The 14,130-nt window shown below is 34.9% G+C and overlaps 1 protein-coding gene across 8 annotated transcripts in view; it reads left to right on the top strand.

The window, feature by feature from the left end:
* Positions 1–14,130, top strand: part of FSIP1 (fibrous sheath interacting protein 1) — a 305,434-nt gene that overhangs the window by 30,642 nt on the left and 260,662 nt on the right. For all 8 annotated transcript variants that reach the window (XM_056810251.1, XM_056810246.1, XM_056810248.1 and 5 more), the window contains 3 exons: positions 9,160–9,258; positions 10,859–10,980; positions 12,944–13,054. In XM_056810251.1, coding sequence (XP_056666229.1) covers positions 9,160–9,258; positions 10,859–10,980; positions 12,944–13,054 — 332 coding nt within the window. The remainder of the gene's footprint in view (positions 1–9,159; positions 9,259–10,858; positions 10,981–12,943; positions 13,055–14,130) is intronic.

Raw genomic sequence — 14,130 nt, 5'->3', positions numbered from 1 at the left:
AGACCTATAGGTGCCCCTTGCTCACTTCAGGGGTACCCTTCCCACACTTGTTGATTATTGTGCGCTGGTTCTGAGTGCCTGAGTTCTGAGCTCCCCTTGCCCGCCTGCCAGAGTTTAAGGTGTTACTGCTCTCAGGGGTAAGTCCCTGGTGGTCTTAGTCAGCACCCAAGACCTGGGGCTGTCCATTGCTCACTCCTGGTGTGCTTCTCCCTCACTCTTTGGTTTTGGCACGCGCTGACTTTAACTCTGGCTCAGAAGGTGTGGTGGGGGAGGGTAGGTCAGCTCAAGTTTGGGTGGGAGCTTTTTCGTTCCCTTATAGTGTGGAAATGTCCGAATCCCATGTACCTTCAGTGCTGTGCCCTACTGTAGAGTCCCTCCGTTCTTATGAGGATGTTTTTTTGGGGGTCTTTTGGGGTCATCTGTATTGTTGGGTCTGAGGAGGGGAAGCGAGCCTCATCTAATCTGCCACCATGCTTACCCAGAATTCCCTGCTGCTATTTTTAATCACAGCAATAGAGTTAATAGAGTTAAAATTCACATTTTGTTATATATATATATATATATATATATATATACATCTTTATATATATATATATATGTGCATGTGTGTGTGTGTTTTTACATAAAGAAAAGTACATATACATTTTCCTTTTTCTTAAAAAACTTGTCAGAATCAATATTAAATATTGTTTTCAAGGCAGAAGAACAGTAAGGGCTAGGCAACTTGTTACATCTAGGTAGTGTCTGAGGAGACTATATTTGAACTGAGTACCTCCTATCTCTAGACCTGGCTTTCTGTCTACTTAGCTACCTGCCTGCCCCAGCATATACATTTTCAAAACCCTTAATATTTTACAGTATCATGGATGATCTTCCATTTTCATTGCAATGAAAATATGAAATACTTAATACTTTTAATGAAATTTGAATATAAAACTTGTCCAGCAGGTGGCAGCATCAAATTAAAATTCTTAAAATCTCTAAAAATGAACAATTGTGAACAAGTAGAGAAAATACACTAATTTTCTTACCTCTTTTCTTTTCTACATTTGAAAAAGCTCATATGATGATTTTTGCCTAATAAAGTTTTCCTTACCATCCTCTTAGAATTTTCCACTTAATTGCTATTAGAAATAATATCTAGTGTTTATACAGTGCCCTAAAGTTTTCTCAATGCTTTTTACATGTTATCTCATATATGGGCTGTAAAGTTTGGATGTCAGTTTCCAACCCCATTTTAGTCCATTAAAAGCAAAATCAAATCCTTTTATTCATATGTTTGATATTTGGACATTAATTGAGTGAGCACCATCCTTTTATTCAAAAAGTAAGTTCCTAGTGCATACTCTGGCAGGTTTGGCCAGGGTGAGGTTTTCTCTTTAGTCCTGTCAAGAGACAATATCTGTTTGCCAAGTGCCAACCCAACTAAGTGTGGTATTAAAAAAAGATCATTGTGTGGAATATGGAGCCAGAATTTAAATCATTATTGGTTTGGTGTTGGGAAAGTCACCTAACTTCCCTTAGGGGTCTTGAAGGTTTCTTTTAGCTCTAAGTCTGTGAATCACAGAAAAAAACCCAATTAGGTTATTTTCTATTTTTATGAGAATACTATGTTTCACAAGATGAAAAACAGGAAAATATATATTATAATACATGTACAACTTCTTGATGAGGGGAGTGGGGTGGGAGGAGGAGAACATAGATTGCAAAATGTCAGAAAATGAATAATAAAAAGTTATCAATAAGCAATCTAGAAAAAATAAAAATATTAAAAGAAACCATTTCATCTTTATAGAATGCTACAAAGTCCTTTCCTCACAATAAATCTGTGAGGTAAGTAATGCAAGCATAATTATTCCTATGATGAGAAAATTGAGGCTTAGAAGAGGAGTTAGTGATTTTCTCAAAATTACATGACCTCTATATGACCAAAAGCTAAACCTTGGGTTCTTGTCTTTGTATTCTAAATACAAGATGCCTTCCACTTTGTTATACTTAGATCTAATAACATATAAAATGTTAACTATGAATGGAAAATATCTGTTGTGGACCTTATGAATTGATTTTTAAAATACTTTTTTGGATTTCTAAACTAAAGTTAAGTTGCCTCCAATTTGCCCAGGGGATTTTGGATTAGCATATAAATAACTCATGAATATCTCTGAAAATGTTTAATATGCAGATGTGGGTGAATAATCATTTGAGTCTTTCATAAAAATATAATTAGAATCTAAGTACAGCACAATTTCTTTCTAGATTTCTGCCATATCCTGTTTATAGTAGTATAGCTTCCAGCTGTGATGTGTCCCTGAAAGCTGCCATAAGGTTCAAGGTCAGTGGCCATAGCTTATGTGCTCTTAGTGGCCTATTTTTGATCAAATCAACCAAAGGACATCCTAGTTCAGAGCAAAATGCACATTAAACAAAATAATTTTATTAAAAATCTTTTTACATCATCTGCAATTTCCACTGTAGTCCCCTCTAAAATATCTTTTTTTTTTTTACAAAGAATAAAAATGGAGGGGAAACAGTTCAACAAAACTAACCAATAAATTGAAAGGTTATGGCATATAGTTTTCCACACCCTGAATTTATATGAAGAAAATAACTAAAATGTTCATGTTTTTTGATCCAAAGATTCCACTGCTGGACACATACCCCAGAAAGATTAGTGATAAAAAGAAAGGCCCTTTACACACCAAAATATTTACAGCAGTGCTTTTAGTAGAAGCTGAGCACTAAAAATAAATGGCGATTAAGGAATGGCTAAAAAGTATTAGTCTTTTAAAGTTTTTTAAAGTCAAGCTAGGTGATTTGAAAGGATCAAAAGGATCATAACTGATGGGTAGGAGTTGCCTATAGCTGAAAGGAATTTTGCTTCTCTAATTCAAGAAACCTATTGATGAGTCTTAGGCAGAAACACACAGTTCAAAATGCAAATTTAAATAGAAGAGTCTCTGTAAATAATAATAAAATATAATTTATATAAATTAATTATAAAATAATAATAACTCACATAAGCCCTTCCAAGTTTACAAAGTGTTTTATATAGCTCATGTCATTTGATCCTCACAACAATCCTGTGAAATAGGTGCTATTATTATCCCCATTTCACAAATAAGGAAACCGAGGCTTAAAAGAAGGTAAGTGAGGGGGCAGCTGGGTAGCTCAGTGGATTGAGAGCCATACCTAGAGAAGGGAGGTCCTAGGTTCAAATGTGGCCTCAGACACTTCCTAGCTGTGTGACCCTGGGCAAGTCACTTGATCCCTATTGCCTAGCCTTTACCACTCTTCCGCCTTGGGACCAATACATAGTATTGGTTCCGAGACAGAAGGTAAGGGTTTAAAGAAAAAGAAGGTAAGTGAATTGTTGAGGGCCACAGTTAATAAGTGTTTGAAGCAGAATCTTAAAAAGATACTAATTCAGTTAAAAATAGGCCAAGTTCCTTTACCTCTGAATTATCTGATTGCATGCAAAGTTGGGAAGATGTCTCCAAAGTAGCAGGAGATTGTTCATATTCTTACACACCAATTTTCCATAGACTGGGCCTTTTATGCTTCAAGGAAGGAAGCCAAACCAATGATACTCTCAAGAATGGATTCCCTGATTCCTAAAGGAAAACTAGTCATAAATCATACAACAGATTCTGCTCCTACTATAATTTGGTCATAGAATTATATGAATTCTGACCTTTTTACAGAGGTCCCCAGATAGTGTTTATGTTAAAACTGCATGCTGGCTTAGGATCTTAGTGTTTGGAATGGAAAGGGATCTTAGAGACTATTGATTCCAACTGCTTTACTTTATAGAGGAGGAAACGGAGTCACAAAAAATATAGATACCTATAGTGTTTGGGCCAAATATACTATCATATTATGGAGAAGTATTTTTATTGGTCCTTGATCTGAGGAGAAAAGAGAAAGTTCAGTGGGAGTGATCTCTTAGGGTATGTGGCATACTAAAGTAAGTAACCCAGTGTCATAAGATATATAGCATAAAGTAAAATCAAATTTTTGATCCCCTTCCTCTGACTCCAAGTTCAACATTCTCTTTCCCATGCCACACTGACTTGATTAGCTTGGATTTATTCATACATGTCATGAAAGATAAGTATTATCTCTGAAGGTAAAGTTTCTTAAAGTTAATGAAGTTCTTTTGTAAGGTGCTTTTAAAAAATCAATACCTATTAATACTTCAATAAAATAAAATCTTCCAAAGAAGTACATATTCACATTTGTCCTTTGGTATTATATAGAGTAAAACCTTATTGATTCATATCGAGTAGAAAAAAAACCATCTGAATGAATGAAAAACCAGAATTTTAGTATTCAAAAAAGTACAAGTTATTTTCCTTGTAGCAATTCAATTAAATTAAGTACTTAGAAAATATTGCTAAATTTGCCCTATTGTATTTGTTTTAATGAATAGCTAAGCCTCATTATTAATCAGTAAAACCATTTGGATGCTGAAGATTAATGACCAAAAGCCCCTAAAAGCATTTTTTCCTTTTCATTAGCTTAAAATATCATTCCATATTAGTCTGATTTATTCAATTAAGTTGATTGGGAAACCCTTGATAGAAAAGTTATTCTTCTATTCACTCCACACATCAGAGCATCCAAAATAATGTATGCTGATCCTATACCAATTTTTATTTTTATATTTTAGATCTTAGGTTTTTAGTCTCTGGCATTTTTTCTTTTACTTCCTTTCTTTGTCAGCAACATAGACCTTTAACTGGTTTAGTGTCATGGACCCCATTGGCAGTCTGGTGGAGCCTGTGGACTTTTCAGAATAATGTTTTTAAATGCACAAAATAAAATATATGGAATTACAAAGGAAACCAGTTACATTGAAATACGGTTTTCAAAATCCTAAAAGTTCCAAGGCATCTCTGGCCTATACCATCAAATGATCAATCCTACTACAAGGAAAAGATCAGCTAACAATATAAAAGCTATTCATATCATCTGGAGCCATGACATTTATATAGTTCAACTTTGGAAGATATTTTCAGAGGTGCATGTGGAATAACCTCAGAAACAGTTTATTGTAGCATTAGTAATTTTTTGCAATTATATAATTATTGTATTCATTGAAGGATTGAAGCAGATAGTTGTTATATTCTTACAGTCCTGACTGAATACTTGACACCTAGGGGGTAGGATACTGTTGAACTGAGACAGTCATATATGCATTGTTAGGCCAAAACCAGGACCAAATTAATGTGGATATCAATACTCAGACTCAGAAGTATCACAACAGCATAGCTGTAGACCTACACAGACTATCCAAGAGATTCAGATTGCTCATTTTGGGTATTTTGAGTGCTCTCAAAGGAGAGACCACCAGCCACAACATACATGGGGAAATATCATAACTATTCATGATCCTCTGGAGCTCTACAGTTTAGAGTACACTAACCATATGACCCATAGGAGATATTAAGCAAACATCAAGATAAGGAGACCAAAAGAGCCCAGAAACTGCCTTAGCCATTAGTCACAATCTCATATGGGGAGTAGATTGGGTACTTGTTTTGGGGTCAGGAAGATCTGGGTACAAATCTTACCTGAGATACTAATAGCTGTTTGATCCTGGGCAAGGTGTTGGCCTTTCTGTTTCTCAGTTTCCTTATCAGTAAACAGAAAGGGTTGATTTGATGTTCTTTAAAGCTCCTTTCAGCTTTTAAGTCTATCTTTCTACAATTTTTGTCAAGGGGACATGCGGCAAATAAGACTGGCACCCATCTGGGATATAGCTACAATTGCAAAATTTTATGGATAATAAATAAAGAAGGATAATAGAATTTAATCTCTTGTTTTCATGCTTTTGTACTAGTTGTTCCTTATTAATGGAATACTCTCCCTCCTCACTTCTGTCTCATAGAATTCTTCTCTCTTTAAGATGTAGCTCGAGCACTAATTGCTTCATAAAGCAGTTTCTGATTATCTTAACTGTTAGTGCTCTCTGTCTCAAACTGCCTTTTATTTAAACATTCTATAGTTATTTCATTTATTCTCTTTATACTTAATCTCTGTATATTCATCACTTATACATGTCCTCGTTGACTGTCCTTTTTGAGCTCTTTGTGAGAAAGAATTGCTCCCTTTATAATATTTGTATCCTCAGTATCTACCAGCACAGTGCCTAGAACAGTACCCAAAACACACTGTGTGATTAATAAATGTTTGTTGATTGAATGATGAATAAATAAGTTAATTGAACTGTCCAAGACTCTGGATAGAAAAACATCAGAAATGGAAGGTTTCAAAATCCTACCTTCCAAAGCAATCTGACAAGTATTTATTATATTATATACTAGGCCCTGTCTAAGTGCTGAAACATAAGAGGAGGGAAGGGAATAGGTGTTTATATAATATCTACTATGTGCCCCGGTACTGTACTGTTTTATAAATATTATCTAATTTGGTTATCACAACAGCCTTATGAGATATGTGCTATTATTGTTCCCATTTTACATAGCATATCAAATTTGTGGGATGAAGCTAAAACAGCCTTAAGAGATGAGACATATTGACAAAAAGGAAAAAGAAACAAAATTAATGAATTATTTGAAATGTTTGAAAAAAGAAAATAGGCATGTCATGTGGTGAGAGTGAGGGTTATTCAGCAGACAAATCATGTGCCCTTCTGGTATCCTTGTGTGGTTCAAGAGAAACTGAGGAGAGCCCCATACAGTGAGAGGGCATGGGTAAGAGTTCCATAGGTTGGACAGGCATGAACATGCTGTGTTCACCAAATACTGATGAGATCAAAGTTGCATTTAATTATTCAACTAATGAATTATGTTTGCCATAAAAAATAGAAAGTCAACAAACAAGAACATACTTGTAATAAGTAGAAAATATTTTACTTAGTTCACTGAGATCAGAGGAGAACATAAGAGATAGAAAACAAAAAACTTTTGACTTAATCAACAAAATAGCCTTTTTTTTGGAAAAGGCCACAAAATTAAGAAATAATTTGCTTTGACCAAAATGAAGAGAGAGTAAAAATAAATAAATAAAATAAAATAATACATAAATCCATTTTTAAAAAAGAGAAATGAAAAATAATGAAGAAACAAGAAAGTTATTCAATAATATTATACTCAACTTTGTGCCATGAAAATTGAGATCATAAAAAAATAGAGGCACACTTACAAAATTACAAAATATCATAATTGACAAAATAAATAGATAATATAAATAAAATGATTTTGGTAAAAAGAAATTGGATAGCTTGTTAAAGAACACGATGCCCTAACAAAATCAAGCACAATACCATGGAATAAAGATTAATGAATGAATTCTTTTAAACCTTTAACAACAATATTTTCTCCATTCATCCCCTTATCACTATGCACATTCATTATTGTCCAGGCTCTTAGTGCCTCTTGCCTAGATTATTATGATGGCCTCTAAACTGGTCTCCCTGGATCAAATCTCTCCTCACTCCAGGCTCTCACACAGCTGCCAAAGCCATTTTCCTTAAGCACAAATTTAGTCATGTCACTCCTTCCTTTACTGAGTCAACTATAGTAGCTCCATATTGCTTCTAGGATAAAATAGAAACTTCGATCTTTAATAATTCTTCATAACTAAGCCCAACCGATCTTTCTAGCCTTATCATACATTACTTTGTTTACTGTACTCTTATCATCTGGGCAAACTGGTATTTTCTCTGTTCCTTACACATTGTTTCTGTTTTCCATCACTAATACTTTGCACACTGGCTGACCCCATTTTTAGAATATACTCCCTTTAACCTCCACCTCTTTGAATCCTTCCCTTTCTCTAACACTCAACGTAAGCACCAACTTCTACACAGTCTTCCCTGATCTTCCCATCTGCTAGTGCCTCAGCTCCCTAAAGACCTTTTATTTATTTTGTATACTGGTTGTTCTTGTTCCATCATGTCTGACTCTTTGTGACCCTGTGGACCATATTAGAGTAGTTTGTGATTTCCTTCTCCATTTTTATGTTATGTTTTATATTATATATTTTATGATATATTATATTCTTGATTAAATGTAAGCTTCTTGAGGGCAGATACTACTTGCCTTTGTATCACTGGTGCTTAGTACAGTGCCTGGAACATAGTGGTGGCTTATATTTTGAAATGATTTAGAAATTTTTCTTGATATCAAACCCAAGTTCACCTCTTTGTCAAGGATTTCCATTCATCATTCTTGGTTTTGCCCTCTGTCTTAGAGTTGTTACTAAGACAGAAAGTAAGGGTTAAAAAAAAAAAAAGCTTGCTTCTCGTTCTGACTCAGCCACTAAGTGAATAAAAAATACTCACTTTTTCAGACCCAAGTTTCCTCAACTGTAAAAAGAAAAAATTAATTAGTTGACCTTTAAGGTCTCATCTAAGTTAACATTTTTCTTGTTGCTCAGTTATTTTCAGTCACGTTTGACTCTTTGTGACCCATTTGGGGTGTTCTTGGCAAAAATACCGGTGTGGTTTGCCATTTCCTCCTTCAGCTCTTTTTATAGATGAAGAAACTGAGGCAAACTGAATTAAGTGAATTGCCAAGAATCACATTAGCTACAAAGTGTCCGAGACCAGTTCTGAAGTGAGGAAGATTCATCTTCCTGACTCCAGGCCCAGCTCTCTACTATGTCACCTGGTTGTTGATAATATTTCAGATGGTTCAGTTATTTCTCTTAAATTGTCACCATCAAAATTTTTTTTGTCTTTATGATTAAAGATGTTTTCTGAAAACTAACATAATTAATTATTCATGGGGAAATAAAAATTAAAAAAGACTATGCTCAGTAAATGCTGTTATGAGGAATATATTTTACACATTTTCCTGTGGTGGATAAATTTAATATTACAAGGGGGCATTTTTTTAGTACCTGGGATCCTAGTGATGGGGTTTTTCAGTACCTGGGATCCTAGGCATGGATTCTTTAAATTGCCATCCTTCCTTTCGATAATTATTGTTTTCATGAACCTATGTACCCAGAGTCAGGTTATTAATCCTCTCTAATTCCATTGAACTGACATGAATTTAAGGAATGTATGTATAAGGAGGGATTTGAAGGGTTCCATTGAGAAGGCAGAACCTGATATTTTTATAACAACTTTGTGCGAATAGATAATTTTCTCTATGTTACCTGACTGAATAACTGACTTTTAATCAATAGATTTTCATCACCTGGAACAAGAGGAACCCTGTGTTTCTGTGTTTCACACGCAAATTCCTCCTGAAGATTATGAAAACTGTGTTGAGCAAGCCAGGAGAGGTTGGTTTGATTTATGGGATCATGCCCATTGACAGGATATTTTAGACATAGTTGACTAAAAATCTAGACTCATGCAATTGAGTTTTATTTGAAATCTTTTAAAGTCATATTCATTTCTATCATACAACTTCAATGGAATGAAAAAATGTTCATATTTCATTTAAAAACTGTATATAACTTAAACTATAGAAAAAGCCATATAAAATGGCTCTCAAAAGCAAATAGATCATGCAACTAAAGAAGTTGTAGTCAAAACAAAATAAATTCTATTTGTGGGATATCAATAAAAGATTAATTTGCTTAGAATCTAGTACCTCCAAATGCACTAATAATCCTCTCAGAGTGTTTGTAAAGAAAGACCATATAAATATTTCACTCTTAGAAAGTGCTGGTTGCTGATTCAAACATTTTCCTCAAGATGCTTGTTTTTGACTTTGAGAATCAGCTACAAATATATTGATTTTTCAATTTAACTCATTCAGGCGAGAAGTTTCTAGCACAAAATTTCTTCTAAGATGAAAGAAGTTTTTAACTAATTTTTTCTCTAGGAATTGCTTTTCAAGATTAAGTCTTTACAGTTTTTATAAGACCCAAGCAGGGTGGTCTCCTTCTGCCCTTCAAGGGAGATGCCTGTGACCTTTTTGAGGAAGTCTGAGGGTTGAGTTGACCAAAGGATGTATTTCTCTAAAGATGGCCTTTTGAATACAGGAAGTATGATGCAGGAAATTTGGCACAAAGGATGTCCTAGGAGTATCCTCTAGTGCTATAATTTAACTAATTAGTGACTGAGAGGAAGCTTTACTCAAGTTCCCTGAAAAAGAAGTTAACAAGAAACAAACAAACAGAAAAAGGATAGGAACCTAGAAAGAGTTGTATTCCTGTGAAACTGAGTATAAAGTCTAGAAAATATATCTTTAGCTCTTTTCGGTAAAATTAGCTGGAAACATCAGACCTAGTGAAGACTAGAGGTCTGAGTTTATATATATATATATATATATATATATATATATATATATATGTATGTTATGTTTTTAATGAAAAATTCATAAAAAACACTTGTCACAAAACATAAAGTAAAACACACACGTGTGTGTGTGTGTGTGTGTGTGTGTGTGTGTTTTGATGGTAAGATTTATTTAAAAAGCAGTACTTGACTGCTTTGTGACCAATCTCACCTCACTGACCTGCAGCTCACTTCTAAACTAGATTTCTCTATATCCATGGGCTCCTGGCAAAGGCCTTTCACTGATGCCTATTGCCAGCACTTGTCTCAAGAAAAAATTCTGCTCATCAGAGTTATACTATCACATCAGGGGCCAAAAATCACACTTGTCTTAAGCAAAAAATTATGTCTGTCACATTTATACCATCCCCATGATAAAGAACTCTCTCCATTAGAGATTTCAACTCCATTATGAAGAACAAAAGCATTTTGCTAAGAACTTTTTTGAAAGTTATAGTCAGATGTCTCACTTTTTAAAGCCTGAATGTTTATGTAGTACTGTAGTCTCTTAAGATTTTTGTTTATGTTAGTATATATTTGACATGGAGTTTTAAAATGACATTAATCAGAAAAACCACTCTGCTACTTTTATTGCAGAGTCTGTGTATCACAGTGAAAGTAATAAGTCATTGATCAAAGCAGAAAAGAAGCTACAAAGAGAAAACAGTGGTGAATTCAAGAGTAAAAAAAACCAGGATTTCATTAAGAGAAATATAGAGGTATGAAATCAGAATTTGTAAAAGTTGCAGATTTGGAATAAATTTGTTAAAAGTTGAGTGATTTATAGACTGTTGTCATATGATAGCCTCTGATAATAAGTTTTATAATTTTTAAACGAGTCGATTTGTTATATGTAATAGTAAAGCATTGAAACTAATTTCATCATCTGATTTATCCCTTGAGTAACATGTTGACTTTTCTTTTGTTTCCCTGAAATGTGTTGGTCTAGCATCTCCAAGACCCCATGTAGTGCTATAACACTATAATTCTGTGTCATTCTTAAAATCTGAAAGCTTATTCACTTATCGCATATTTACCCCAAGTATATTGGAAAAGTCATTCCATTTGGAAGCTGGAAGCCTAAGTTGGAGTCTTAGACTTGATGCTCTTCAAGACTTGGACAAGTTACTTAATCAATCAATCAACATTTTTAAAGTAACTGCTATCTACCAGACACTGTATTAAGCACTTAACCTCTATGATCCACTGTCTTATTTCTAAAATGGAAAGGAAAGTAATTACATTTCCTATCATTATGATGATAAAAACTAGAGTATATTAAAGCACTTTTAAACTACAAATCAGTTTCCATAATCAAATATTTATTAAACACTAAGTACCAGACATTGTGTTAAGTACTGAAAGCACAAAAGAAGGCAAAAGACCTCAAGGAGCTCACAGTTTAATGGTGATAATTAATAAGAGTATAAGATAAATTAAATATTGCTAAAAGGAAAAGCACTTCAAGGAGGGAGACCTGGAAAGTGCATTGCTGAAGGATTCCAGCCGGAACCTGTGGTACTTATGGGAGAGAGCCCCCTTTTTTCCCTAATTTTTAGTCTTTGACTTGCTGATATCTCTAATCTAGGGAATATGACTCACTTCTGATTATTAATTGCTTTCCTTGTTTATTATCTGCTGCTTTTCATCTCTAGTAAGGTAAGGAAAACTTTAGCAGGCTGACCGGAGGCATGTGATGTCTGGGGGGAAGAAATCATTTGGCCTCTGATCTACACCTGCCCCTGTGGGTGAGGGAAACAGGCTGTGTTTCTAGACTCTTTCCCTAATAGCAAATGACATTAAACATAAAACACAGTTTTGTAATCACTAATTTCATTTATGTTACAATAGGACAAACAATTTTAAGGGAATGGACAGGAAGCACAGGGGAGAAGGAATCCAATTCACTGGAAATGACAGTAGGCAATATTGAATGCTTTTGACTGCAGGAACAGGATGTCTTCCTCTGTTCAGCTTCTTTCCTCCTTGTGGGAAGGAGGCCAAAGAAATCTTTGGGTTTTATTTTTGGTTCCTGGACTCCTATTTCTGTCAAATCAGAGGCAGGAATGAAAGCTGGGGGTAGGATCTTATGAATCATCCTGCAGTCTGCCAGCATGGCCATGAACCTGCCTACTGCTCCAGTGGCAAATGCATTTGAAGTCTACACTATAGTGTCAATGAAGAGGAAGGGGCAGATAAGCATGATTTTTTCAGCTCTCTATGAATACCAATCCAACTCTCATCCTCTTGGGCCAGCTACTTCTCTGCCTTACCTGAACTGCTTGTAAACAATCCCAGAACATAACCAGCTTAATGATATTGATAGCTGGTGGGTTTTTCAGGAAGAATTTGCATCTTTGTAATGGTGGGTTACAATGGAAAGATCTCCCTTTACCCCCCAGATATTTACCAGCAATATATAAGTAGCAAGTTTTCTTATTAAGCATTTCTATTTTTGAAATATGTCTTTTGAAATGGGCTCAACTGTGTGGGAGAAATGGATCACTGTCATTAACTCCATATAAAGCCAGTTATTGACTATAAAATGCTATTGCCCACAAACTTGACCTTATGTAATGCTATGACTTTGAAAGATAGAGGTGGGAGAGCTTGATATCACGTTTTTGTTTTCTGGAACTATAATGAGCTCTGAATACTGAATATTTCAATCAAATTCTGCAGCTGGCCAAGGACTCAAAAAATATGGTCATTATGATGGATAAAGAAAAACAAAGACTGACTGAATTATTAAGTGATATAGACAAAGGAAAAGATCTATCTCCAAGAACTCAGGTATGTGGATACTTTGTGCCCTGTAGCTTTGCTCATTCATTTGTACATTTTAAAGTTGATGCCATTTTGCTGCCAATTTATGTAAATTGTCCAAGGTTTGAGACACCTGGGTATAGTGGATAGAGTGCTGGATATGGCATCAGGGAAACCTGGATTCAGAAGACATTTCTGACATTTACTACCCCTGTGATTACCAGGAAGCTATTTAACCACTTTAAGCCTTGGGGAGAAGGGTGGAATCTGAGGGCATTCCTAAGATTCTAAATTTATAGATTGGTTGTGTTCTAGGTACTGATGAGATCACAGGCCCTTGAAGTATTGATGAAGCTTACTGTGATTATTCTCATTCATTTTTTATTTATTTAAATACAATTTTGAAAGCTCATTCAGTCCTCCCCTTGACAGTCCAAGGCATTTCTAATTGGTGGATATATAATGAGGAACTGGGTGAGAGTCCCTCCCTGATTCTCTCATAATCTCATAATGATGGGGGGGAAATAACATGCCAGAGTACAGGATTCAAATATCCTTACTGATTTAGATGGAGAAATCAAATTAGGTCTAGTTAAGATTGACTTCCATCAGAGGCTGTTAGGTGTCTCAGTGGATTTGAGAGTCAGGCCTTGATTAGAGGTCTTGTGTTCAAATCTGGTCTCAGACACTTCCTAGCTGTGTGACCTTGGCAACTCACTTAACCCCCTTTGCCTAGCCTCTACCACTCTTGGGCCTTGAGGACAATTCACAGAATTGATTCTAAGACACAAGGTAAAAGTTAAAAAAAAAAAGATAATTCATCCCAATGTTGGAATAAAAAATATGGCCATGCTGCCAACCCCCTTTCTCATCCCAATCCATACTTGGTTAGAGTCACTTTGCTTATTGGAAAAGATGTATTTTAGATTTGTAATCTTAACTGTCCCAATTTTAGAGGATGCTCTGGGGGCAAGGATTGTAAGGGCATTCCTGTGGTTGAAAGGACAAAGAAATGAGTAATAGGCTTGAAAAATATGTTATAGAGCAGTAGTAGAAATTAAATTAGTACAATATTAAGAATTAATCTAATCATTAAGAATAAA

This window comes from Monodelphis domestica, chromosome 1 (genome assembly GCF_027887165.1).
Source record: "Monodelphis domestica isolate mMonDom1 chromosome 1, mMonDom1.pri, whole genome shotgun sequence".
Taxonomy (NCBI): domain Eukaryota; kingdom Metazoa; phylum Chordata; class Mammalia; order Didelphimorphia; family Didelphidae; genus Monodelphis; species Monodelphis domestica.
Note: the sequence above shows the minus strand (reverse complement) of the source record. Positions and strands in the feature narration are given on the sequence as shown.